Source organism: Trichechus manatus, unplaced genomic scaffold, assembly GCF_000243295.1.
Source record: "Trichechus manatus latirostris isolate Lorelei unplaced genomic scaffold, TriManLat1.0 scaffold00010, whole genome shotgun sequence".
In the NCBI taxonomy this organism is placed as follows: Eukaryota; Metazoa; Chordata; class Mammalia; order Sirenia; family Trichechidae; genus Trichechus; species Trichechus manatus.
The window spans coordinates 27,368,896-27,394,363 of NW_004443946.1; the positions used below are offsets into that span (position 1 = coordinate 27,368,896).

The 25,468-nt window shown below is 49.8% G+C and overlaps 1 protein-coding gene across 1 annotated transcript in view; it reads right to left on the bottom strand.

Moving 5' to 3' along the window:
* Positions 1 to 24,791, bottom strand: part of LTBP2 (latent transforming growth factor beta binding protein 2) — a 121,211-nt gene extending 96,420 nt beyond the window's left edge. The window contains exons 1-2 of the mRNA XM_004371040.1: positions 24,298 to 24,791; positions 14,321 to 14,391 (exon numbers count right to left, since the gene is read on the bottom strand). Of these exons, the coding sequence (XP_004371097.1) occupies positions 14,321 to 14,391; positions 24,298 to 24,791 (565 nt within the window). The remainder of the gene's footprint in view (positions 1 to 14,320; positions 14,392 to 24,297) is intronic.
* Between the last annotated feature and the right edge of the window lie 677 nt (positions 24,792 to 25,468).

The window sequence follows — 25,468 nt, forward strand, 5'->3', positions numbered from 1 at the left end:
CAGTCTCCACTCCCTTCAGCCCCTGGTAACCACTAATCTATTTCTGTCTCTACGTATTTGTCTATGGTGCGGTAGGAATGCTGCAAACCAAAAGGTCAGTAGTTCGAATCCACCGGCTGCTCCTTGGAAAGCCTATGGGGGCAGTTCTACTCTGTCCTATAGGGTCGCTATGAGTCAGAATATTGACTCGATGGCAATGGGCTAGCATCATGCAATTTGTGACCTTTTGTGTCTGACTTCTTTCACTAAGCACAGGGTTTTCAAGGTTCATCCGTGTTGTAGCGTGTATCAGAACTTCTCTTCTCTTTTGGCTGAATGATATTCCATTGTTTGTATGTGCCATATTTCGTTTATGCATTCATCTGTTGATGGACACTTGGGTTGTTTCTACCTTTTGGATTTTATGAATAGTGCTGCAGTGAACATTGGTATGCAAATGTCCATTTGAGTTCCTGCTTTCAGTTCTTTTGGGTATATAACCAGGAGTGGAATTGTTAGGTCATAGGATAACTCTGTGTTTAACTTTTTGAGAAACTGCCAAACTCTTTTCCACAGTGGCTACACCATTTTACATTTCCACCAGCAACGGACAAGGGCTCCAGTTTCTCCACATTCTCACCAACACTTGTTATTTTCCATTGTTTTTTGTTTGTTTTATAATAGCCATCCTATGAAGTGTGAAGTGGCATAGGCTTTTTATGTATGTACCTCAGTTCCCCAACTAATATGGTCAGCCCCTGGAAGTGTTGTGATTGTCCCTTACACCTCTTTGTATCCTTAGCTCCTAGCACGATGCCTAACAATAATAAAATTATTATTATTGTTACGGCAGCTACTGTCTACTGGGTGCTTACAATATGCCAGGCACTGTATTTGCATACACTATCTCATTTAATCCTTACAGCAATCCTATGCAGCAGGTGCAGTTATGATACCCATTTTACAAGTAATGCCTCTGAAGCTCAGAGAGTTGAAAGAGTTGCCTGAGGTCATCCAGCTAATCAATGGTGGAACTAGGATTTGAATCCAACCTGGGCTCTATCCAACCCACCAGCACCCCAGGGTATGGGCCATAGAAGGACTGGTGTGGTTCTTAAACTCCCTGCCATCTCTGAGCCTCCGCATGGAGCTGATGATGAAACAAAAGGGATCTGTTGACTTTAAGTCATCTACCAGCCCACCTGTGTGACATGGAAGCCAGGACACACAAGTGGTGTGGTTAGTGCTGGGTCAGCAGGTTAATGCTGGGTCACCCAGGCTAAGGTAGGGAGTAGGGAGATCCGGAGAAGGCAAGGAGAAAGTGATGCGGCCCAGAGTCCCAAAAGGTAAGTAGGTTGGGATCAAGCCCAACAAGTGCACCCAAGGGCTAGCCTGCCTATTCAGGGGTGGGCAGTGAGGAGATTAAGGAAATATCAGGTCTCACTCCAGGATCTCGAAGGAGCCCACAGATGGATCCCATGGCCAAAGCGTCTTCCTCAGGGGTCCAGATTCCTTTCTGGCAGGCCTTAGGGCCTCCTGGATAGCAAACCATGTCAGAGTGTTGTAACCCAGAGCACTCCCCCAAACACAAACTACAACATCGGCAGGATTCTGGCCCATCACCTGGCCAGCACTCCATCTGCCCAAGCTGACTTAGCCACCCCGTCACCAACACCACCAGAAACACAGCCGCCAAACCATGGCCAGCAAGCACAGGGGGACAAAGATGTGCCCAGGATGGGCCTTGGCCCTGGTTTTGTGGAAGGGCAGGGAGTAGAAAGGGAAGTCCTGAGTGGTTTCCCAAGTGGATTGTGAGTGCTGCACTACTCCTAGCACCTGGGACCCAGACTTCCCTGCAGGCAGAGACCCAAAGCCTGGCGAGGGTGTGCGAACAGAGCATGTAGCCTCTTGCAGACTCACTTCCACATCTGAGTGGGTGGTCCTTTCCCTTAAGATGGCCCTTAGAAAGAGTCTAGCTTGGATTCTTCCCCTCTGGAGCTCTGGGATGGCCCATCCTTGACTTTAAGATCTTTCACTCTCTAGAAACCCAAGGCAAATGGTTAATGTGCTCGGCTCTCACCAAAAGGATGGAGGTTCAAGTCCATCCAGAGGCACCCTGGAAGAAAAGCCTGGGGATCTACTTCTGAAAAATCATCCATTGAAAACTCCATGGAGTACAATTCTATTTTGACACACATAGGGTCACAGTGAGTCAGAGTCAACTTGACGGCAACCGGTATATAGAAACCCAAGATCCCAAATCAAGCTCCCGCAGGCGATCCTATCTCATTTGCAAATACGCTCCACAAGCATTCATTGAGCACCTTCTCTAGATCAGACTGGGTGCCAGGGGCACAAAGATGAATAAGACAAATCCCTGGTAGAAAGTCTGCCCAGTGGTGTGTTCTCAATAACCATGGGAGCCCCGTGCCAAGCAGAGAGTTAGGTCCTCAATGAGGCCCATGAATGGCAAACTTTGGTTGGTACAATTAACAGCTTATAGAGAATGGGTGATTAGGAAGAAAGCTATTAAAATGGCACTTTACAGATGTATATAAAATAGTAAATAAAAGTTCTGCAAGGCATCAACTTCCAAACCAGCCAGACTTGTTGGCAGAAAAACCCGTTCGGGAAGACAACCCTTCTGGATCAACCATTTAGGAAACTTTGCATAGAGGCCTGATCTGCTGGGGCAGGTCCTGCAACAAGTCTCCTGTTTTTGGAGGGTTTGAACCAGTCCTTACCAGCCTTCCACGTGATGTCTTTTTCACTTGCATCCTCCCTTGTGTTGTTTTCAAAAGTCTCAGCAAGATACAAGTAACTATCTGACTTCCTCACATAAGTGTTCAAGCATTTTGTTCTGGGCTGAGCTTCTGGCTGTCTACACTATGGGAATGGAGTATAAACTCTTCTCTTTCCACTCTCCTAATCAAACCCCTTGCCGTCGAGTCAATTCCAATTCACAGCGACACTATAGGACAGAGTAGAACTGCCCCATAGGGTTTCCAAGGAGCAGCTGGTGGATTCCAACTGCAGACCTTTTGGTTAGCAGCCGTAGCTCTTAACCATTGCACCACTAGGGCTCCTCATCAGTCTTTAGCCATTCATAATTTGTGCTCTTCCTGATCCCTGTCTCGTCCATACTCCCTAGGCACTCTCCTCCTCACTGAGGACTGGACGTGTGGAAGGTTTCAGCTTTGAGAGTTCAGCACTGCGGAGCTAGCAGAATGTCAAAAGAGGGGGGAATAAAAAGAAAACTCTTGAGATTGCTTCGAAAGCAAGAAATATAAGTCATCAATCTCTCAGCCCCTGCCTTCCTGGCTGTGCCCCTTCTAACCTTCACTCTTCTCCAAAGCAGTCGATCAGAACTTTGCTCAAATTTCCCACAAAAAAACTCTCCTTCGAGAGGAAACCAAACTTGGAATGGGCAGGCCTGGGGGAGACTCTGGAAACAACCCCTACCATGGAGTCTGCTCCTACCATCTGCTCAGAGTCCCTGGAGATTGTCTACTTGATGTAGTGGAAAGAACATGGGGCTGAGGCCCAGAAGGATTTGGTTTGACCCCAGCTCAGCCACATCCCAGCTGCATGACCTTGGGCATGTCTCATCTCATTGAGATGCCTCCTCTCTGCCTCTGTTGACTCATCCATAAAATGGGGTTGATAATTCTTACGTCAGAGAGCTACCGAGTCTCAACAGATCATGAATGTGGAAGTACTTTGTACTCTCCAAAGCTGAGCTGTCCAATACAGCAGCCTTGAGATACATGTGGCTATTTAAACTTAAATTGATTGAAAGGAAATAAAGTTTAAAAATCAGTTCCTGAGTCACACTAGCCACATTTCAAGTGCTCAACAGCTGCATGTGACTGCTTTATTGGATAGCACAGATACATGACTTTTCCATCATTATAGAAAGTTCTATTGGACAGTGCTGCAAAGCTTTCTAAAAACACCATACCCACAGAGGCAGAGGCAAGGTGGCTCCTCAATTTCTCAGACTTGACGATTTTCCCAGGGAAAGGCAATATCAACACCGGTTAGAGACATGGACAGCTAGGGCAGTAAACCGATGAGTGTGGTACAGGGGTGGGGGCTGCTTTCCAGGTGTGAAATATGGCCAGTCCCCTCGCTGTCCCTTCCCATGCCCCAGGCAGGGCATTTGTCATTGGCTCCCTCACCTGGGCTCCAGAACACCTTCTCCATCCACATATGACCCATAAGATGAGGCACTGACTTCAGGGTGGGCCCCATAAGCCTCCCCCTTCCTCCGAGACTTCCAGCACCACACCCTCTTATCTGGGAGGTGAACCTCAGCTCCAGACCAGACTCTGGGCCCCACACCTGAAGCTCAGTTGCTCCCCAGTTAAACCTCCATCTTTCCTAAAATCTGTGTCAGTGGAACACTAAGAACTTATCCACTGACCTGCCTGATCACTCCCTCAGAGTGGGGCCTTGTCGCCTTCCACACCCAGAAGCCTTTGCAGGTGAAACAGTTTCCTACCCACTCACAATATGTACCTCAGCCCTTCCCTGGGCACTCCACCTTAGCCCCTACTTGGGGGCCTCAGTGTGTCTCTAGAATTCACTCTCTGGGGGAGATGGGAGGGGGTCCACCTTTGGCTGATTTGTTTCTCCACAGCCTTGACCTTTGGTTTCCACAGGAGGGGGACCCTGATGTCAGAGATCGCCTGAGGCTCATACACGTCCTCAGAATCCACCTTGGGACTCATCCTCTCCACACCCAAGCTCTTCCCAGGGCCTGTGTCCCCAGGCCCCGACTTTGGGTGCTGAGACTCCAGGCTATGGGGAAGTCAGGTCCTTGGGGACTTGCCCAGCTCCCACCACAGCTGTGCAGGGCCGCAGTTCAGGCCGGCTGGAAACAGCACTATGGCTCAGGGGCCCAGCCAAACGCCCAGCTCCAAAATAGCAGTTCTGTTCACATAAAAGCCTCTAATGAGAGAAAGATGCCGTTCTTGGCCTCTTGCGCACTCTCTGCAGACGCCGTCTGGCAGGCCAAGTGGGCCTCTACCGTTTGGCGGCTGGAGGGGAGGAAGGGGAGGTGTGAGTCAGAGCTTGGCCCCCAGCCCCTCAGCATGGACCGCCCTGCTAATTGCATTAACAAATGCTGCAACCCTGGGCCAGTTGGGGGCCAGGGGCTGGGGCAGAGAGCAGCCCCAATTCCCACCAGCTCCGACAGGCACCAGGAAGAAGAGCTGGGTTTGTCTCCAGCTCCTACCCCAAAGCAGAAGAGTCGCCTAGCCATCCCCACAGGCTTGAGGGTCTTGTCCAGAAGCAGTCAGGCAGAGGCATATTGAGGGGAGATTTGCAGGGGTATTTGCCTTTGGGCGCAAGTCCAGATGTCCAAGGCGGAGCCAGACGAGGCCAGCTGGCAAATCACACATACACCCACCCCTGGATGAAGGGGGGTACAAACTTAGAGATTGCCCCTGGGTGCTTGTTACCCTCACTTTGCCTCTGGAGTCAGGGCTTTGGGGCCTCCACTGTCAGGGACCAGTCTGGGGACTAGTTCTTCCCAGGGGAGTAACTCCAAGGGCATGGAAGACAGCCCCATGGCCGACATGGGGCCATCCAATCCCTCCTGTAGCAACACCAGCTCCATGTCGAAGACCCAGGAGGGTAGGAAGGGAAAGAGCACTCATTCTCACTTACAACTCAGCCAAGGCCAGGAGAAGGGCCTGGAGAAGAGCGTGGTCTTGTAGTCCGAGACTTGCATTTGAGTTCTGACCATGGGACCTTGGCAAGTTTCTTAACCTCTGTGAGTTTCAGTGTCCTTATCTAGAAAATGGCCATGCATTCAGTGTTTATAATTGCCTAGGATGGTAAACAAGTCCCTGGATGCACTCATCTACTAACCTAAAGGTTGGCAGTTCAAACCCCCCCAGTGGTACCACAGAAGAAAGGCCTGATGATCTGCTTCTGTAAAGGTTATAGCCAAAAAACCCCACATGGAACAGTTCCACTCTGTAATACATGAGGTCACCATGAGTCGGTTTGGTTTTTGTTGTTGTTGTTTTTTAGGATGGTAAAAAAAAAAAAGACTCTGTCCTTTTCTTCACAAAGCTTTCAATTTAGTTAGAGAGACAGACACAAAACAAGTAAACAAACAAATTATAAAACAACAGAAATTGGAATACAAGTTGTGAAGGAAACAACCAAGGGACTAAGACCCAGGATAACAAGGCTGGTGGGGGCAGCTCTGCCCAGAGTGGTTCCTCAGAGGAAGGGAGCTTGAAATGGAGCCTGGAAAGATGACAGGGAGCCAGCCGCATCAGGAGATGAGGGAAAGCAAGCACAGAGAGAGAGAGCATGTGCAACAGCCCTGGGGCAGCACATTCCTAGAACCGTGGCTGGACTCAGGGAGCAAGGGGAAGAGTGCTGAGAGACAAGGCTTGAGAACTACCCAGGGTCTGATACACTGCAGCAGCAGGTTTGAAGCGGAGCTGTATTATGATCTAATTTAAAGAAAGATCCAGAAGGCAAGGGTGACAACAGGGAGAGCTGTCAACAGGCTGTACAGTCACCCAGGAGAGCCGAGATGGTACCCTGGACTACAGAAGTAGCAAGGGAAACAGAAGCAGACAGGTTCACCAGAGATTTAGGAAGTAAACCAGTAGGGCATGGTGATGGGTTGGATATAAAGCCTGAGCAACCGGCAGGTGTCCTGGGTGGCAATCAGGTAGATAGTGATGTCATTTAATAGGATGGGTAAGACCAGGGCAGGAGAGTTGGCTTAGAGGGAGGGAAATCACAAGTCTTGTTTTAGACAAGTTGGGGTTGGGAGGTCTGGGAGGCATCAAGTGCAGATGTGGAGGAGGCAGTGGGACACACAAGTCTGGAGGTCAGAGGAGAGGTCTGGCAGGATATATATATAAATCTGGGCATCATCAGCACAGAGACGATGTTTATATCCGTGGGAATGCATTAAATCTCTCCTGGAGTGGTGCAGTGAGAAAGAAAAGAAGTGGACCCAGGGCTAAGTCCTGGGAAACCAACATTTAGTTGTTGGGTAGAGGAGAAGCCAGCAGGGACCCAGGAGGGAATACACGATGCCCACCTCAGAGGGCTGAAGGAGGATTTAGCACAGCCCCTGGCACAGAGAAAGCACTGACAATTATTACTAGTATTGTTGCATGTTAATTGTCTGGCACAGTGCCTACTAGCACTCAATGAAAAACCAAACAAGTTGCTGTCAGGTCAATTCTGACTCATGGCGACCCTATGTGTGTCAGAGCAGAATTGTGCTCCATAGGGTTTTCAGTGGCTGTTTTGTTTTGTTTTCTAGACAGTCCTTTCTTCCGAGAGCCCCTGAGTGGACTTGAACCGCCAAACTTTCGGTCGCTAAATGGTGGCAATTAACGCTCAGCTTGGCTTCCACTGAACCCACTTTAGGATGGGGGATTTGGAAGACCTGGCGAAAGTCCAGAGGAAGCCCTACATTTAGATGTTGGGTAGACAAGGAGAAGCCAGCAAAGGATGCCAAGAAGCATCCAGCAACCAAGGAGGGTGGGGAGTCAGGCCACCCACATGATCGTTCATCCAGTCAGTCCTTTAACAAGCATATACAAAGCATGCACAGAGTACACACAAGTACGTACAGAGGGCCAGGCACTGGTGTGAACCAAACTGGTGTGAACCAAACTGCTGGTGTGAACACGGCAGAGAGACTGACTTCAGGAAGTTCTTAGGCAAGGCCATCTCCTAAACATCCCTTTGGGCAAAGAGCCTCAGGGGAACACACACCTGTTCACCAGGAAAATCTAAGGTGCCACCACATGGGAAGGGGAGAGATGACAGGGTCTCTTGCTGGGACCGCACAGTTTACATTAGTTTGGTCTCCACTGAGGTCATATAACTATTCCCCTTAGCCACGTCCTACCATCCTCTTCACCACTCCCTGCCAACTGCTGAGTCCCACAAACCTGTAAACCCATTGCCGTTGAGTCAATTCCAACTCATAGTGACCCTAAGGGACAGAGTAGAACTGCCCCATAGTGTTTCCAAGGCTGTAATCTTTACAGAAGCTGACTGCCACATCTTTCTCCTGAGAAGCAGCTGGTGAGTTTGAACTGCTAGCTTTTGGTTAGCAGCCAAGCACTTAACCGTCGCACCACCAAGGCTCCTCTAAGTTCCATAAGACAGTTCCTCCAAAGATGAGCCAGCCACAGGTACAAGTCTCTGGCTCCTGGTAGCTCCCACACAGTGAAGAACATGAAAGCCCCACCCCTTCCCTGACCCTTTCCTAACATTTGTTAAGCACTTACCATTATAAGGCTCTACACTAACTGCTTTACATGTATTATAACTACTAATGGACTATTCTCGTCCCCATTTGACATATGAGGAAACTGACGCTTAGAGAAGTCAAGCATTTGCCTGAGCTCACCATGCTAGTAAGTGATGGAGCAAGGATTTGAACTCAGGGAGGCTAGCTTCAAAGGTGGGGCTATTACCCATCTTGCCATAATCTTCTCCTGTGGGATGGGATCACTAAAGAGCTAGGATGGGTAGGGCTAGAAAAACTCCCTCAGCGGAGCCAAGGAGTGATAGGGTCCTTGTAAGATGTGGACCAGAAGGAATGCTGAGCAAGGAGATCCAATGCCCACCGTGCACATAATAGCCCTGGGCCAAGAAGGCAGGAGCAACTGCATCTCCATCCCCAACATCCCCTGAGCACTGCAGGGATTCTTCTAGAAGGGCTGATAGAACTTGGGGCTACAGAAAGGAACCCCTCAGGACAGGCCTGGGATGGACCCTGTATTATTCAGTACATATTGGCTAGGTGTAGAATTCTTGCCTTCCATGCAGGAGACCTGAGTTCAATTCCTGGCCAGTGTACTTCATGCACAGCCACCTCCCATCTGTCACTGGAGGCTTGCATGTTGCTATGATGCTGAAGAGGTTTCAGTGGAGCTTCCAGACTAAGGCAGACAAAGAAGAAAGGCCTGGGGATCTACTTCCAAAAATCAGCCACTGAAAACCTGTGGATCAAAACAGTCCCATCTGCAACCAATGATGGGGATGGAGTAAAACCGGGCAGGATTTTGTTCTATTGTTCACGGGGTCACCATGAGTCAGGGGCCGACGCCACAGCAGCTAACAACAACCACAACCATGTACTCAGTGTGCTGCCTGCTGGAGCGGTAACACAGTCCCTGCCCACAAGAACAATGCCAGACATTTGTAGAGCACATAGAACACGCCAGGCCTTGAACTAAACATTTGACCTGAATTATCTCATTTGTTCCTTGCAAGTAACTCTGTGAGGTAGGGACTAATATTAGCCACGTTTTAGAGAAGAGGAAACGGAGAGCGTAAGCAACTTGTCCAAGGTCACACAGCCTGGTGGGGCTGGCATTTAAAACCAGGCAGTCCAGCACAGTCTGTTGGATCTAGAATTAAAAATAACAGCTACATTTGCCATGTGTCAGGCTCTCTACACATTTAGCAGAGTGTAGCGTGAAACTCTTATACTCTAGAGCCAGGCTACCTGGCTTCACATGCAGGCTCTCTGATTTCCAGCTGTGTAATCTTGGACAAATAGCTAACCTCCTCTGTAAATAGGGACAAAACTCAAGTCTAGCTCATAGAGCTGTTGTGAGGATTAAAACTGAATAATATAAAGGGCTTAGAATAATACCTGACACACAGTAAGACCTATAAAGTGGTATTATTATTAACCCTCAGAAACAACTCTATCCAGATTATTATACCCATTTTACGAATGAGGTTCTGTGGCTAGGAGAGGGCCAATCGCTTGCCCGAGGACACAGAGCTGGGATTCAAACTCAGATCTCCCTGGACCTGTCACCAGGATCCAAAGCACATGCTTTTAACCTTGAGCTTTATTCTTTCCTGGGGTGGAGGGCATAATCCATCTAGTCCCCTCCTCAACAGCTGCAAGGATGACTTTGCCCCCACCCCCAACAATCCTAGCCCCTGAGCATTGAGGCAGAGATAAAGGAAAATACAGAGAATTCTCTAGATCCCCTTCCCCAGTGTTAGCCTGGAGAAGCCCCCAAAGCCTGTGTGTGTGTGTGTGTGTGTGTGTGCGTGTGCGTGCACACACACACGTGTGTGTTGGTGTGTCGATGGAGGTGAGCCAGTCTGGGAAGATGGGACAGTCTTCCAAAAGCAGCAACTATAAACAGGATGCTGTCACCCCACACCCTACTGTCCTTCCCCTCAGCTGAGCCGGGCCGGCAGTCCCCAGAGTCAGCTGCCTCTGCAAATACACAAACACATAAATTGCGCTGGAGAGCTGGCAAAGCCACAGAGGGAAAGGCAGATAGCAAGACTAAAGGAGGAGATGACGCGCCAGCTCAGGACCCCCGCCAAGGGAGGGAGGCAATGGGCATTTGCAGACTGAGCAGGGATGGAGCAGGGGTGTGGAGGGGGAAAGAGAGAGGGAGGATGGACAGGTGTGTTCCAGCCACCCAGGATTAGGTGAGAGGGAGTAAGGGAGGCCCAGGGGTGGCCCGCTGACCGAGGACCACCTCTCTCCACAAGGGTTTGGGTCAGCCCACAGATTATCTTGGAGGGACCAGGGGACAGGCTAGTCTCCACATGGTTCTGGAAGTAGACTGCATTCTTGGTGCTGGGGGTGGGGGGTGGTGTCACGTACCCTTCTGTCAGCCCAGGGAGGCACTCACATGTGTGAAACTGCTAGGACAGAGCCATGAGTGTCCCGGCATTGGCAGTCTCCGTTCTAGCCAGGAGGGCAGCTGTGGGGAGGGGTGAGGGAGATGCAAAGCCGCTGGGGAAGCAGGGGCGCCAGCTGACAGGGTGTGTGGAGCCAAGAGCCCCACGTTCCACAAGCTCTCCACAGCCGCAGACCCAGCCATCCAAGGCCAACACCCCACCGCCCACGTGCTTCTCGTTAGGTTCATTAGCAGCAAAACAACAACAGGCAAAAACACAGGGATCAGCTAATTAGCGCACAGAGCTTCGTGGGCAAGCAGACCTCAAGTGGGAAAGGTCTACACCCACAGGCAGTTTGCTCCAGGAGAGCGGCCGCATTCGTGCCCAGGTCAGAGTGGGCGACCCGGAGCGGCAGGGTGAAAGGGCCAGGCAGAGAAGCCATAGGGGTGAGAACCCCAGGATGAAGGGGACTGAGTCTAGAGTGGGTATCGGCAGCATCCTGGAGCAGCACCTCACTGGGCACAAGGGTGCACACACGCATTGGTACTGTGCCAATCTGCAGACTCACCCAGCCACGAGTTTCCAGTGTTGAAACTCCATTTTGGCAGAAAGTCATGCTGGAAAATCACGAGCAAGTAAGGAAACTACGAACCTCTAGGGTTGGAGGGCCCGAGTGAGGCCCAAGCCCAGATCCCTCCAGCAGCTGGGTTGAAGCCCACCACCTCTGAAGCCACCCAGCTCCAACTTCACCTCAGACCTCAGCAACACTCTCCACCGGCCAATGCTGCCTCCTGGTAGAGGAACATACCAACCCTCCTCTCTGCCTCCAACCCCAAACCCCTTCCCAGGTCTCCAGAGTCCCCTAATGCCCTGCTATTCAAAGTGTGGTCCATGGACCCAAAGCATCAGCATGCCCTGAGAGTTTGTTAGAAATACAGCCTCCCTGGCCCCACTCCCAAAACTGCTGAATCTGAATCTGCACTTTAATAAGATCCCCAGGGGGTAGAGTCCAAGGGGATCCTCCTATGATCAACCCTAAACCCTGCTCAGTGGTTTTCGGTCCTGGCTAGAATTACCCAGTTATTAGGCGCCTTCAAGTCAGTTCCGATTCATAGCAACCCTATGAGTCAGAACAAAACCCTGCCTAGTCCAGTGCCATCCCCATGATCATTATTATGCTTGAGCCCATTGTTGCAGCCACTGTGTCAATCTGTCTCATTGAAGGTCTTCCTCTATTTCACTGACCTTCTACTTTACCAAGCATGATGTCCTTTTCCAGGGACTGATCCCTCCTGGTAACACGTCTAAAGTATGTGAGACGGAAGTCTCGCCATCCTCGCTTCCAAGGAGCATTGTGGCTGTACTTCTTCCAAGACAAATTTCGTTCTTCTGGCAGTCCATGGTATATTCAATAATCTTCGCCAACACCATAATTCAAAGGCATCAATTCTTCTTTGGTCTTCCTTATTCATTGCCCAGCTTTCTAATGCATATGAGGTGATTGAAACAACATGGCTTGAGTCAGGCGCACCTTAGTCTTTAAAGTGACAACTTTGCTTTTTAACACTTAAAAGAGTTCTTTTGCAGTAGATTTGTCTAATGCAATGCATCGTGATTTGATTTCTTGACTGCTGCTTTCATGGACATTGATTGTGGATCCAGGTAAAATGAAATTCCTTGACAACTTCAGTCTTCTCTCCGTTTATCATGCTAGAATCACACAGGGTGCTTTGAAAACCATCAGTGTCCAGGTCTCACCTCTAGAGAATCTGCTTAGTATAAAACCACCTGGCCACCCACACCCTGGCGTCTCTACCCTGGGAAGTCACTCAGAGCTGATTTGGGGCCCCACATCCTTCTCTAATGAGCTGCACGACCTTGGGCAAGTCATCACCTCTCCAAGGCTGACTTTCTTCACCTTTAAAATTATGAGGACCAAGTTTCCCTCCCCTGACTCTGCCCCCAGCCACAAAAGGCCTGACCCCTGAGAGCCCCCACCGATCCAGTTCCCCTGAAAAGGAACAGGTTTTCAGGCAGAAGATCTGCTTTTTGTTTGGTTTTGGTTTGGGGGTTTTGGTTTCTTTATCTGGAGATGGAGACACAAGATTCTGCCTGAGCTGCATTTTTACTGGTTAATTTTTTTTTTTCATTTCAACACTTTTTTTTTTTTATTGTGCTTTAAGTGAAAGTTCACAATTCAAGTTAGTCTCTCATACAAAAATTTATACATACATTGTTATGTGACCCTAGTTGCTCTCCCTATACGGTGACAGCACACTCCTCCTTTCCACCCCGGATTTCCTGAGCTGCATCTTTAGACTGGAAAAAGGGCAGGGCCATGAGGTTAACCAGCACCCCTATCCCTGCAGACTCGAAAGTATCCCCATGTCATCCCCATCTTGGGAGGCATGGGGAGAAACAGGGAGGGGGGCATCCAATCAGTGTGGGGAACTCCGTGAATCTTGTCATGCACCCGAACTAGTGACTGTGAAACCTTCACACTGAAAAGGGCCTGGGTGCTTGTCCTGCAGGCAGGAAGGGGTGCTGGCAGGACTGAGGCTTTACAGCCAGGCTTCGGGCCTGGAAGAGGATAGTGTCAGTTACAAGAGGGACAGTCAGGCAGAACCCCTTGGAGCTGCCACAAAGACCAAGGGAGCTGGTGAGGGCCCAAGAGGGGCCCTGGGTGCAAAGGAGAAAGATTCAAGGGGTTTCCTCAAAGCCCCACATCTGTGGGAGTCCCAAGCAGCAGAATGCCCCAGCCTCAGGCTGCCTCGGTCCAGCGTCAGCTCCAGCATGTGCTGAAGTATGTCCTTGACGACATTTCCTAACCAACATGCGCCTCAGTTCCCTCCCCTGTAAGTGGGGATGACAACTAAATACAGTGAAACCCGTGACAGCCAGAACTCGATGGGACTGCCTTGTTTTTCAGGGTCTCACAAGTCTTCCACCTTTGACAGGGCGCAATCTTACCAGTTTTCTATCACTCTCTATTATTGGGAAATATTTGAGTTTTCTTTCTCTGACAGGTTCCCGCCTCACACAGGTTCTGGCATTCGCAAGTTCTCCCATACCTACTTGGAGGATTATTGAGGGGCTAAACTAAGACAATGTATGTAAAGAGTTTAGCAATGTTGGGCGCATAGTAAACACTCAGCTGTTAGCTAGTAGTGGTAGTACGCTGATAGTAGTAGTATAGTACTAGCATAGCAGTAGTAGTAGGAGTAGAAGTAGAAGTTGTAGAAGTAGTAACAGTAGTAGTAGCAGTAGTTTGGTGGTCCTGATGGTAGTAGTAGCATGTTCACAGGTGTAGGAAGTGAAAAGATAAGATAAGATACGTGGCAGCAGAGTGTAGTGATTAAGAGGCACCCTGGAGTCAGGTCTAAAAAAAAAAAACAAAAACAGTTGCCTATGTAGAGTCGATTCTGACTCATGGCAACCCCATATGTTTCAGAGTAGAAGTGCACCCCATGGGGTTTTCCATGGCTGATTTCTCTGAAGTAGATTGCCAGGCCTTTCTTCCAAGGTGCTTCTGAGTGGACTTGAACCTCTAACCTTTTGGGCTGTGTCTCAGAAGGCAATTGAGGAAGACAGTTCTAGTTCAGGTTCTGGAGTCCTCCAGCCTGGCCCACCTCCCAGAAGGAGAGAAGTGGGGGGGGGGGATAGGGGAGGAGGCACTCACGTTTGATACAGTGGTGGGTGCTGTTTGCTGTCGTCCATCCTGGGCAGCACTGTCCCCCGCAGACATTTCTCCTGTGGGGTCACCAGAACAGGGTCAGCACAAGAATGATCAGAGCGGGGACCATTCTCAGAGCCCCCCTGAGGGTCCCACCCTTGACAGGCAGGGCCTCAGGTAACACTAGGAGGCTGGGTGGACTGAGGCTGCAGGGCCCGGGGGCAAGTGCTTTGGGATCAGACAAATCTAAGACCGAATCCTGACTCTGCCATCCTCTGTGTGCTATTGAGAAAGTAACCTCTCAACCTTACTCTCTTCATCTGTAAAATGGAAATAATAATGCCTGCCTAATTGGGTTGTTGAGATGATTAAATAAGATAGGGCTGTAAGGCACCTAACTCAAAAAAGCACTCAACTGTGGCAATACTGACAGTGATCATGAAGATGATTAAAAAACAAGTTGGAGAGGTTCAGCAACCTACCAAGGGTACACAACAGGAAAGTGGCACGGCCCACTTCAAGCCTGGGTTGGCCCCGCTCTAAGCCATGCTCCAATTCTAAACTGCCTCTCACCAAAAACTAAACACATGGCCCTTACCCTGTAAATGCTGACAATCCAAGAAAACACCTGGAAAATACAACAAAACTGTCTTAACCAGATGCTGTTGAGTCCGACTCCTGGAGACCCCACGTGTGTCCGCGAACTGTACTCCATAGGGTTTTTAATGGCTAATTTTTCTTCCAAGGTGCCTCTGGGTGGATTTGAACCTCCAACCTTTCAGCTAGCAGCTGTTATAGATTGAATTAGCACCCCCAAAATGTTGTTAGGTGCCGTCAAGTTGCTTCCGACTCATAGCAACCCTACGTACAACAGAACGAAACACTGCCCAGTCCTGTGTCATCCTCACAATCTTGCTATGCTTGAGCCCATCCGGCAGCCACTGTATCAGTCCATCTCATTGAGGGTCTTCCTCTCTTTTGCTGACCCTCTACTTTACCAAGCATGATGTCCTTCTCCAAGGACTAGTCCCTCCTGATAATGTATCCAAACTACGTGAGACAAACTCTTGCCATCCTTGCTTCTAAGGAGCATTCTAGTGGTACTTCTTCCAAGACGGATTTGTTTGTTCTTCCTGCAGTCCACGGTATATTCAACATTCTTCTCCAACACCATACTTCAAAGGCATCAATTCTTCTTCAGTTTTCCTTATTCATTGTCCAGCTTTCACATGCATATGAGGCGATTGAAAATACCATGGCTTGGTCAGGCACACCTTAGTCCTCAACGTGACATCTTTGCTTTTTAACACTTTAAAAGAGGTCTTTTGCAGCAGATTTGCACATTTGATTTCCTGACTGCTGCTTCCATGGGTATTGACTGTGGATCCAAGTAAAATGAAATCTTTGACAACATCAATCTTTTTTCCATTTATCGTGATGTTGCTTATTGGTCCAATTGTGAGGATTTCTGTTTATGTTGAAGTGTAATCCATACTGAAGGCTGTAGTCTTTGATCTTTATCAATAAGTGCTTCGAGTACTCTTCACTTTCAGCAAGCAAGGTCGTGTCATCTGCATATTGCAGGTTGTTAACGAGTCTTCCTCCAATTCTGATGCCACGTTCTTCTTCATATAGTCCAGCTTCTTGAATTAGTTGCTCAGCAGCCAGATTGAATAAATATAGTGAAAGGATACAACCCTGACACACACCTTTCCTGATTTTAAACCATGCAGTATCCCCAAGTTTTGTTCAAATGACTACCTCTTGGTCTATGTACAAGTTCCTCATGAGCACAATCAAGTGTTCTGGAATTCCCATTCTTCACAATGTTATCCATAATTTGTTATGATCCACACAGTAGAATGCCTTTGCATAGTCAGTAAAACACAGATAAATTATTCTAGTATCCTCTGCTTTCAGCCAAGATCCATCTGACATCAGCAATGACATCCTTTTTTCCACATCCTCTTCTGAATCTGGCTTGAATTTCTGGCAGTTCCGTGTGGATGTATTGCTGCAACCACTTTTGAATTATCTTCAGCAAACTTTTACTTGCGTGTGATATTAATTATATTGTTTGATAATTTTCACATTCGGTTGGATCACCTTTCTTTGGAATAGGCACAAATATGGATCTCTTCCAGTCAGCTGACCAGGTAGCTGTCTTCCAAATTTCTTGGCATAGACAAGTGAACGCTTCCAGTGCTGCATCCATTTGTTGAACTATCTCAGTTGGTATTCTGTCAATTCCCGGAGCCTTGTTTTTCACCAATGCTTTCAGTGCATCTTAGACTTCTTCCTTCTATACCATCGGTTCTTGATCATATGGTACCTCCTGAAATGGCTGATGTTGACCAACTCTTTTGGTATAGCGACTGTGTATTCCTTCCATCTTCTTTTGATGCTTCCTGAGTTGTTTGATATTTTGCCCATAGAATCCTTCCTTATTGCAACTTTAGGCTTGAATTTTTTCTTCAGTTCTTTCAGTCTGAGAAATGCCAAGAGTGTTCTTCCCTGACTCCAGTCTATGCATATTTCATTATAATACTTTACTTTGGCTTTTCAAGCTGCCCTTTGAAATCTTCTGTTGAGCTCTTTTACTTCAGCATTCCTTCCATTCTTTTTAGCTGCTCGAGTTCAAGAGTAAGTTTCAGAGTCTTTTCTGACATCCATTTTGGTCTTTTCTTTCTTTCCTGTCTTTTTAATGACCTTTTGCTTTCTTCATGTATGGTGTCCTTGATGTCATTCTATAGCTCGTCTTGTGATTAGTGTTCAGTGTGTCAAATGTATTCTTGAGATGGTCTCTAAATCAGGTGGGATATACTCAAGGTCGTACTTTGGCTCTTGTGGACTTGTTTTCATTTTCTTCTGCTTCAACTTGAACTTGCATATGAGCAGTTGATGGTCTGTTCCACAGTTGGCCCCTGGCCTTGTTCTGACTGATGATACTGAGCTTCTCCATCGTCTCTTTCCACAGATGTAGTCAATTTGATTCCTGTGTATTCCAACCAGCAAGGTCTCACGTGTAAAGTCACTGTTTATGGTTTTGAAAAAAGGTATTTGCAATGAAGTCGTTGGTCTTGCAAAATTCTTATCATGCGATCTCCTTTTTTATCACCAAGTCCATAAAACCAAAAAACCAAACCCACTGCTGTCGAGTTAATTCTGATTCATAGCGACTCTATAGGACAGAATAGAATTGCTCCATAGGGCTTCCAAGGAGCAGCTGGTGGATTCAAACTGTTGAACTTTTAGTTAGTAGCTCTTAGCCACTGTGCCATCAGGGCTCCGCCAAGGCCATATGTAAATACTAACCTCTATGCCTGTGATTATAATCCCATTTGGGAATGGGTTGTCTTTGGCATGTTACTGATGCAGAGTTAGAGATCTTGAGTCTATCTCTTTTGAGGTATAAAAGAGATTAAACAAGCTAGCAGAAGCAGAGACAGGAAGAGAAATGCCAAGCCACATGAAGATTGCCCAGGAGCAGAAGCTCAGAAGAGACAAGGACATTTTTCCAGAGCTGACAGAGAGAGAAAGCCTTCCCCTAGAACAGACACCTTGAATTTGGACTTTTAGCCCCCTAAGCTGTGAGAAAATAAACTTCTTTTTGTTAAAGCCACCCATTTGTGGTATTTCTGGTATAGCAGCACCAGTTAACTAAGACAGCAGCTGAGTGTATTAACCATTGGTACCACTCAGTCTTAGGGACATACATGTGTGTCACCTACCAACAAATGCACACTAGGAGCAACCTTAGTCCTCCAGCAGGCTGGTGAACAGTAGGAAAGTTGGGGGGCTGAGCACTGAGAGGCAGACATTGCTATTTAGGAGGGGCTTATGGTGGGCAAGTTGGTGGGAAGAGGAGCTGGGGACTTGGGTTAAGCTGCCTCTGCAGAGTGAACATGCGCTTTTTATTTGCGGAGGCTTTGGGAAGGCTAATGTGGTGGCTAGAGTCCCTACTCCAGCGGCTCTTTGGTGCTAGCACTGAAGGCACCCACATGAGGCTCTAACCTTCAGTAACAGCTGGGCCACTCACTCAGCTCGCGCACACTTTGCCTTCCATGTTTGTCCTGCTGTCTGGTGAGGCCCCCAGGGTCTGGTCAATGCCAACAGATGCTCCCAGGAAGCCTTGCACCACCAGCAGTTTCCACCCAGTCTTTACTCTCCATCCAAAGTCCCAAACGCCTGGGCCAGGGTGACTTCCCTAGAAGGGCTCTTCCTAGAGAAGACCTCTGGAGGATGACTCCTTGGCCCAGACTGGGTCTGGCTCTGCCTTCATGGACTCCATCATTGTCATCGGAAATTGTCCACCAAGCACCACTGAAACTGGAGGGTGCATGGGGAGGCAGAGGTGGGGAGGCTCAAGAGTCTGGGCAAAGGACAGAGCAGGGTGGCCATCCCTGGGAATGCTGCGGCCAGCATGGCAAGCATCTGGTCCCACTTAGGAATTTGTTTGACATTTGAGTGGACCCCAAAGCTTGTGTGGTTTTTGGAGCCTGACAAAGAATTCAAAATAAATTCCTGCCGCTTGCAAAAGCTGAGGTCCATGTCTGGCCTTTTGGCCCAAAGTTGTGGGGAGCTGCCTTCCAGGGAACTCTCAGAATGTGCTCCCAACCAAGAGCTGTGCCACCCCGGCCCCCTGGAAGCCTCTCTGGATGCCACCCAGCAGCTTGCCAGAGCTGTGAAGACCTCCTCCCTATCAGGGTCCAAGTCACCAGGTTCTGGGGAAAAGGCTGGTCCCCATCCCTGGGGTTCCTGAGTGTGTGCCCTGGTGGAAGGGGAAAATTGCACACCCACTTGCAAGTCACTACCTCTTGTGGTGGTGACAAGGTCTCTTAGAACCTGGGAGGTCTGTGAGAGAAAATAGGCTGCATGCCCAGCAGTTTCCTAAGAATGAGGGCCTGTGGGAACCCAGATAGCACGGACCGAGGGACTTGCCTGACCAGGGAGGTCATGGTATGGAGCCCAGCCCCAGAGCCAGATGTCACCCCAGATATCTTCAGGATGGCTTTGCAGCTGACTGTTAGAGGGCAGCAGCCGGGCCTGCCCTGCCTGCCTTCAGTGGAGCCCTGCCTACAAACAGCCAGAATGAAAGACTTCCAGGCTGAGGGTCCAGGTTGGGGCTGGGAGGACACTGAAGAGGGACTCAGGTACCAGTGGAGGCCTCCAAGGGACTCTTCTAGGCCAAGGGAGGTGACAAGCTGGGAGATGACCATTTGCGGGCTCTGGCTAACTGGAGAGAACAAATGAGCCAGACTGCCTGGGGCACATAATGGCAGCAACAATGGACTCAAACATACCAACAATCATGAGGATGGCACAGGACTGGGCAATGTTTTGTTCTGTTAAACATAAGGTCACCATGAGTCAGAGCCAGCTCGATGGCAACTAACAACGACAACAGCTGGGACACACAATTCAGTGGCTCTGACTTGCTGGAAGGTACCACTCAGAGGTCATATGTACCCAATCTTCCAAGTGACACCACTTAGCTAACATGAGCTAAATACCTAGCACCACGGCCCAGCCCTTGGGATGCATCTAACCAACCGCCTGGGACAAAAGCTGTTCCGCCTGGGACAAATCTGATTGTGCTTGTCCTTTGTTAAAAATCTCCCACGGCTCCCCACTGCCAACACAGAGCCAACCTGGCGCACACCTACTTGTGCAGCCTAATTGCCGCCATCAGCCCTCCCTCATCTCCACGACCATCTGCACCCAAGGCTGTAATCCTCCAGGGAAACAAACTTTGTCATCCTCCAGTTGCACCATATATGGTCACACTTGGATGCCTTTACTTAAGCTGCTCTGTCTGCCTAGAATGTCGTCTCTCTCCTCTTGGCTGATTGGAATCCTTTGCATACTCCGAGACTTCCAGATCAAAGGTTACCTCCTTTGTGTAAAACCTCCACTGACATCTATCCAGCCTTCCCCATTCACCATCCACCATAATCATTTAGTACTGATTGTCTCAAGTTGTTGGCTGTGCCTGTCTCCTCCCTGGGTATCTTGAGGGTTCTTTCTTCTTCCTCAGTGTGCCTCTGGGGCCTAACACAGTGCCTGACACATGGTGTATTTTTAATACTTCTGTACTTCACTAGGGGCATTGGTGGTGCAGCGGTTAAGAGTTTGGCTGTTAACCAAAAGGTCGGCAGTTCGAATCTGCCAGCCGCTCCTTGGAAACCCTAGGGGGCAGTTCTACTCTGTCCTAAAGGGTTGCTAATGAGTCAGAATTGACTCGACGGCAATGGGTTTTTTTGGTTTTAGTACTTCACTTAATCCAGTGTTTCCCAAAAAGTGGGAGGAGCAGCAGTGAGGCTGGGAAAGAGGATTGTAGGTTTACTCAACAATGTTGAGTCCCATGGTGAGGATGTGATCCCCTTCCAATGATCTTTGAGCCTCCTGACTAGGTCAATGGTAAAGTCTCCATCTGAGGCTCCTCCAACACTTGCCAGTCTCGCTTTTCAACAGGGAGAACAACCTACAGGGTTGAGCCTCTTAAAATAATGGTGTCAGACTAGAATTTAAGAACATTTTCTTCCTGTTTCCATTTTTCCTTCAGTTACCTTCTCTTTATGGTAAGTGGTACTATTTTCAACTTATGATCGTGATACCAAGTGTCCTTTTAAAATGGATTTACTTATGTAGAAAAATGAGTCAAGCACTGTTTGTAATATCAAAAAAATGTAACTCATCTAAACGTCCAAAAAGAGGAGAATAGATAAACAAACTGTGCTGTATTCAGACAATGGAATAATACACAACAGTTAAAATGAATAAACTTGGGCTAATTATATTAACATGGTTCAATCTCAAATGTCTAAGGGGGGGGAAGAAACTTGTAGAAGAATAATAATACAGCATGGTATCACTTACATAAGTTTAAAAGATGCAAAATCAATATTATGTTTCTTTATGTATACTTGGATCTGTAGTAATAGTATGAAAACATACACGGGAATGATAAGTAAATTCAGCATAGTATTTAACTCTGGGAGAAAGGACGGCAACTTTATAGAGGAAATGTCAACTAAAAATCTGAAGCAAAATATGACAAAATGTTAAGGTTTGATAAAGCTGGATTGTGAGTTATATTATTTCCAATACCTTTTTGTATGCTTGTAAAACTTCATAATACAAAATATTTTAAAAATGGAGAAAACACAAAATCCTGTCCTTTTAAAGTATATAAATTAAAGAAAATCTCAATAATAAAATGAGAGAGAGAAGGTAGAGGAAAAAAATTGTGAAGGTGGTATGCTGTGAGGCTGGTTCAAGAATCACTGAGGTTGGGGACACACTGGCTTAATGAGTCCCCTGTAGACTGTAAGTTCCATGAGTGCAAGAACTGTGTCTGCTCTGGTCACTGCTGTATCCCAGACACCTAGCACAGGCTTAATAAATCTTCGTTGTGTGCAATAAATCCTCACTACATTGCAAGTTCCATGAGCACAGGGGCTGTCTCTTTTAGCCACTGCTGTATCCCGAGAGTCCAGCACTGTGCCTGGCATATAGGAAGCTTTCCACACTAATTTGTTGAATGAATAAATGAAAGAATCCCCAGTAGTAGTGAGACAGTTCCAAGCTTCACCACCAGGTGGCACTTGATCCTTAGCCCTGAGCAGACCACAAGGCAATAGCCATAGCCAGAGTGATCAATCTGGCCAGAAGCCATTGACCAGAATGGACCTGGGTAGAGGAAGCCAATGGATAAGATTCTTACTTGGCCCCTCCCCAGCTGACATAGCATGACAATCTGGAGGGCCAGAGGAACCTACCCTTTATCAAAGCTGCAAAAGATAATCTGGGGAAGGAGCCAAAACCCACACATGATGTGATATGTGCACCTGTGTACAGCAGGTGCCTTGGGTGGCTTCCAGTCCATGTCCTCACACACCTGTACACATCCATCAGCCTTATTCTGGACTTGATCTTCTTTGCTCATCACCACCTCATTTCATGGCTTCTAATAGCCTACCCTCCAACCCCTACCCTCCACTCCTCCACCTTCCCCTCACCCACCTCACTCCTGCCTAAATGTCTACTGTATCAGGTCCTCCATGAACTGGCCCAAACTACCCTTCCAGCCCCAGCCACCATGGCTCCCCTACACCAGGGCTGCAGTCCTGCCTCTGGGCTAGTGCCAGCAGTGACATGTCCTTACCTTGGGCAGTATGGCACCTGCATGTCACCCTCACCTCTGGACCCTACTCCTACCACCTTTTCTTTCCCCTCTGCTTCCCCATATGCTGCCTTTAGAGCCCCACGGCTCCCGCTCACAGTCTCCTCTGAGCTCCTCAGCCACTTCTGCACTTAACATGAAGCTTCCAGTATTAGAAAGCACGTCCAGCAGTATATATCTGTCCATTTCCCAGCAAGAACAATCCCTTCGTCTCTGGTCTCCCATGACCTAAGCCATGCTCTGCACACAGGCTGTTAGGAAGCATACATTCACGTGCACAGGTCAGGAAAAGAAAAATGGAAACGTGGCAGATGCTTCATAAATACTTGTTTGAGTGACCCAGTGAGTAAGAGACTTGGCAGTGCACGGGTCTACTCTCTGCTTTAAGCTGACTTTTCTGGACCTTCCATGGGGAGCAGGGAGTTCATTCACTCATTCAACAGACTCAATGAACACCAATGCTCTGCAGGCATTGCACTAGGCACAGCAACAAACAAAAGTCTCTGCTTTCATGCAACTTATATTAGTGTGGGCTGAAGGCCAGACCATAAATACACAAACAAATAGAAATGTAATATGTTAGATGGTGTTAAGTGCTATGAAGACATAAAGCAGGGTAAAGGGAAAGAGTGACAGGGCAGGGTGGTCAGAGAAGGCCTCTCTAAGAAGGTCTCAATGAAGCAAGAGAGTGAACAGGGCTGAATTACGGGAGGAGTGTTCCAGCCAAGGAAAAGAGCAAGTGCAAAGGCCGTGAGGTGGGAACCTCTTTTGGAGTAGAACTGGGTTACAACTGTCCTTTATGCTGAGCACATTGACTAAACCCAAATGGAAATCAGGGGCAGGCCAAGACCGATGGCACCCCCACAGCCCCACCCAGACCAGTTCTTCTGTGCCCTCCACTTTGGAGACACTTGTCATGCCCAAGGCAAGCTGAGGGTCCCGCAGCCACGGCGATTCGCTTTTGGGGGAAGTAGTGCTGGGGAATCTCCGTACGCTGCAAGGGCGCCCCCGGTGGGCAGCAGGTGGTGCCCAGGGGGAGGACAGAGAGTAAATCGCAGGGCTGGAAGTGTAGCCCTGCAAAGTCCTTCAGTGGCGCCGACACCTCAACGCACAGACGCAAACACAGACCCAATTCTCCACATACTCACTGTGCGGCAGCCACATCAGGGGCAGGCTCCCTGCGCAAAGTGTCCCTGAGCCTGAGCCTGTCCCCTCCGCCATTCCCATGCGCAGCCCAGGCCTACCTGCATCCCAATCCACACTCTTGTCCACGTGCGCCTGCGCTGCTGCTAGCCCCCTTCCTGGGATGCGTCTGCCTCCTGGCCCTGGAACCCCGACATCTTCCACCCTGAGCTCGCAAAGCCTCCTCTCACCCTCTAGCTTCCCGGCTCCCGCCACTCCTTCTCCCGCCACTCCTGCTCCTGCCAGAACTCTCTCCCTGCTGCCCCCACCCGGTTCCCTCTTGAATCCAAGCAGCGCTGCGAACGCAGGTTAGCCAGGGCGGCAGGCGCGCTGGCCAACGCAGAGATGTCTTAAGGAAGGACTTCGCGTCGGGGCTCTGCGCGAGCTAGTGCGAAAAGAGTGGGCATGGTGGTGGTCTTTTCTCTCAGCTCCTCGAAAGCGGGTAAGATCTTCGAGACCTAGCTTCGGGACTCGGTGCTGTATCCCGCAGTACTGAGACCAGGGGGACGTAGGGCACGGCCTGGCTCCCTCTTCTCTTCCCTGCACACCCTGCCACGAGTCCACGCACATGAGCCCCGGCGCTCGCTCCCCCCATGCACCCCTCTCCCGTGCTCACCCCGTAAGCCGCCTTCGCGGCGGGGTTGGGGGCGCAGCCCCGGGCCGCTGCGAGGTCCGGAGGCGCGGCAGAGCCGGGGCGGCCCGGGACCAGGCTGTGGGCTGCTGCTGGCCCGGGGGGCTGCGTCTCCGCTGCTGCGCAGGTGGCTGGACTCCGCGCAGCTGTTGCGCGCTGGGCGGCCTCCTAGCCTCAGCCTCGGCGGGATTTCTGCGGCTCCCCCAGCCCGGCTGGGCCCGCTCCTGGGACGGCAAGCCCGGGACGGACCCGTTCTGCTCCCGGAACAGACTGTACACCTTCCCTGCAGTCGCCGCGGAGTGGCCGCCCCCGGGGCGCCTCAGCCGATTCATGTCCCTGCCAGCCAGCTCGTATCTCCCCACTGGGTCCCTCTGGGCATGACCCATGCCCACGAAGAGAGCCAGGAGGAGCGGCAAGAAGCCCCTCCAGGGTTTCCGCAGTAGAAGCCCGGGGCAGCGGGCGACGGGCGGTGGCCTCATGGCGGCGGGAGAGCAGTGGGCGCGGAGAGCCGCGCGGGGGCTTGGAATTGGCGCGCCCGAGCTGCCCGCGGGCTGTGCCCCGGACCCTGCCAGGCGGCCCGCTTTCTCCTCGTCTAGAGGACCCTAGAATAAGTCGACTGTGGTCGGGATATCTCCAGAGCGAGGGCCGGGCGGTGTACGCGGCCGAGGTCTGCGCGCCCTGCGCTTCGCGTCCGCGCTTCGTCTACAGCCGGGCGCGCACCGCCGCTGCACCTTCGCGCCTTCTCGCCTGTCACTGAAGCCTTCCGAAGGGAACCGGAGGGTTTTATTTTTGGAAACCTCCCCTGCTTTTTCGTCTCTTTTATCCACACCATGCCCCCTCCTTGGAGGGACAGCTCAGCCCCCTCATTACGGGAGACGGAGAGAGGAATTCCAGCAACACCCACTTTGGCACCGGGAAGCGAGCGGGCGGCGAGGGGGATTAACCCCTGAGGAGCTGGGGTTGGCGCAGAGCTGACCTGAGGGCTGGTAGGGGAGATGGCGCCTGCCGGGCAGGGGAACCTGCGCCACCTTTCTCCTGCCCTGGGCAAGCTCCAATTTCCGACCTGTCCCGAGTTTATCTCCAGCCCCGACCTCAGGAACAAACTCCCGGTAGGATGCTCAAGGCTGCAGCCTCGGAGGTCCGAAGGAATCCAGGA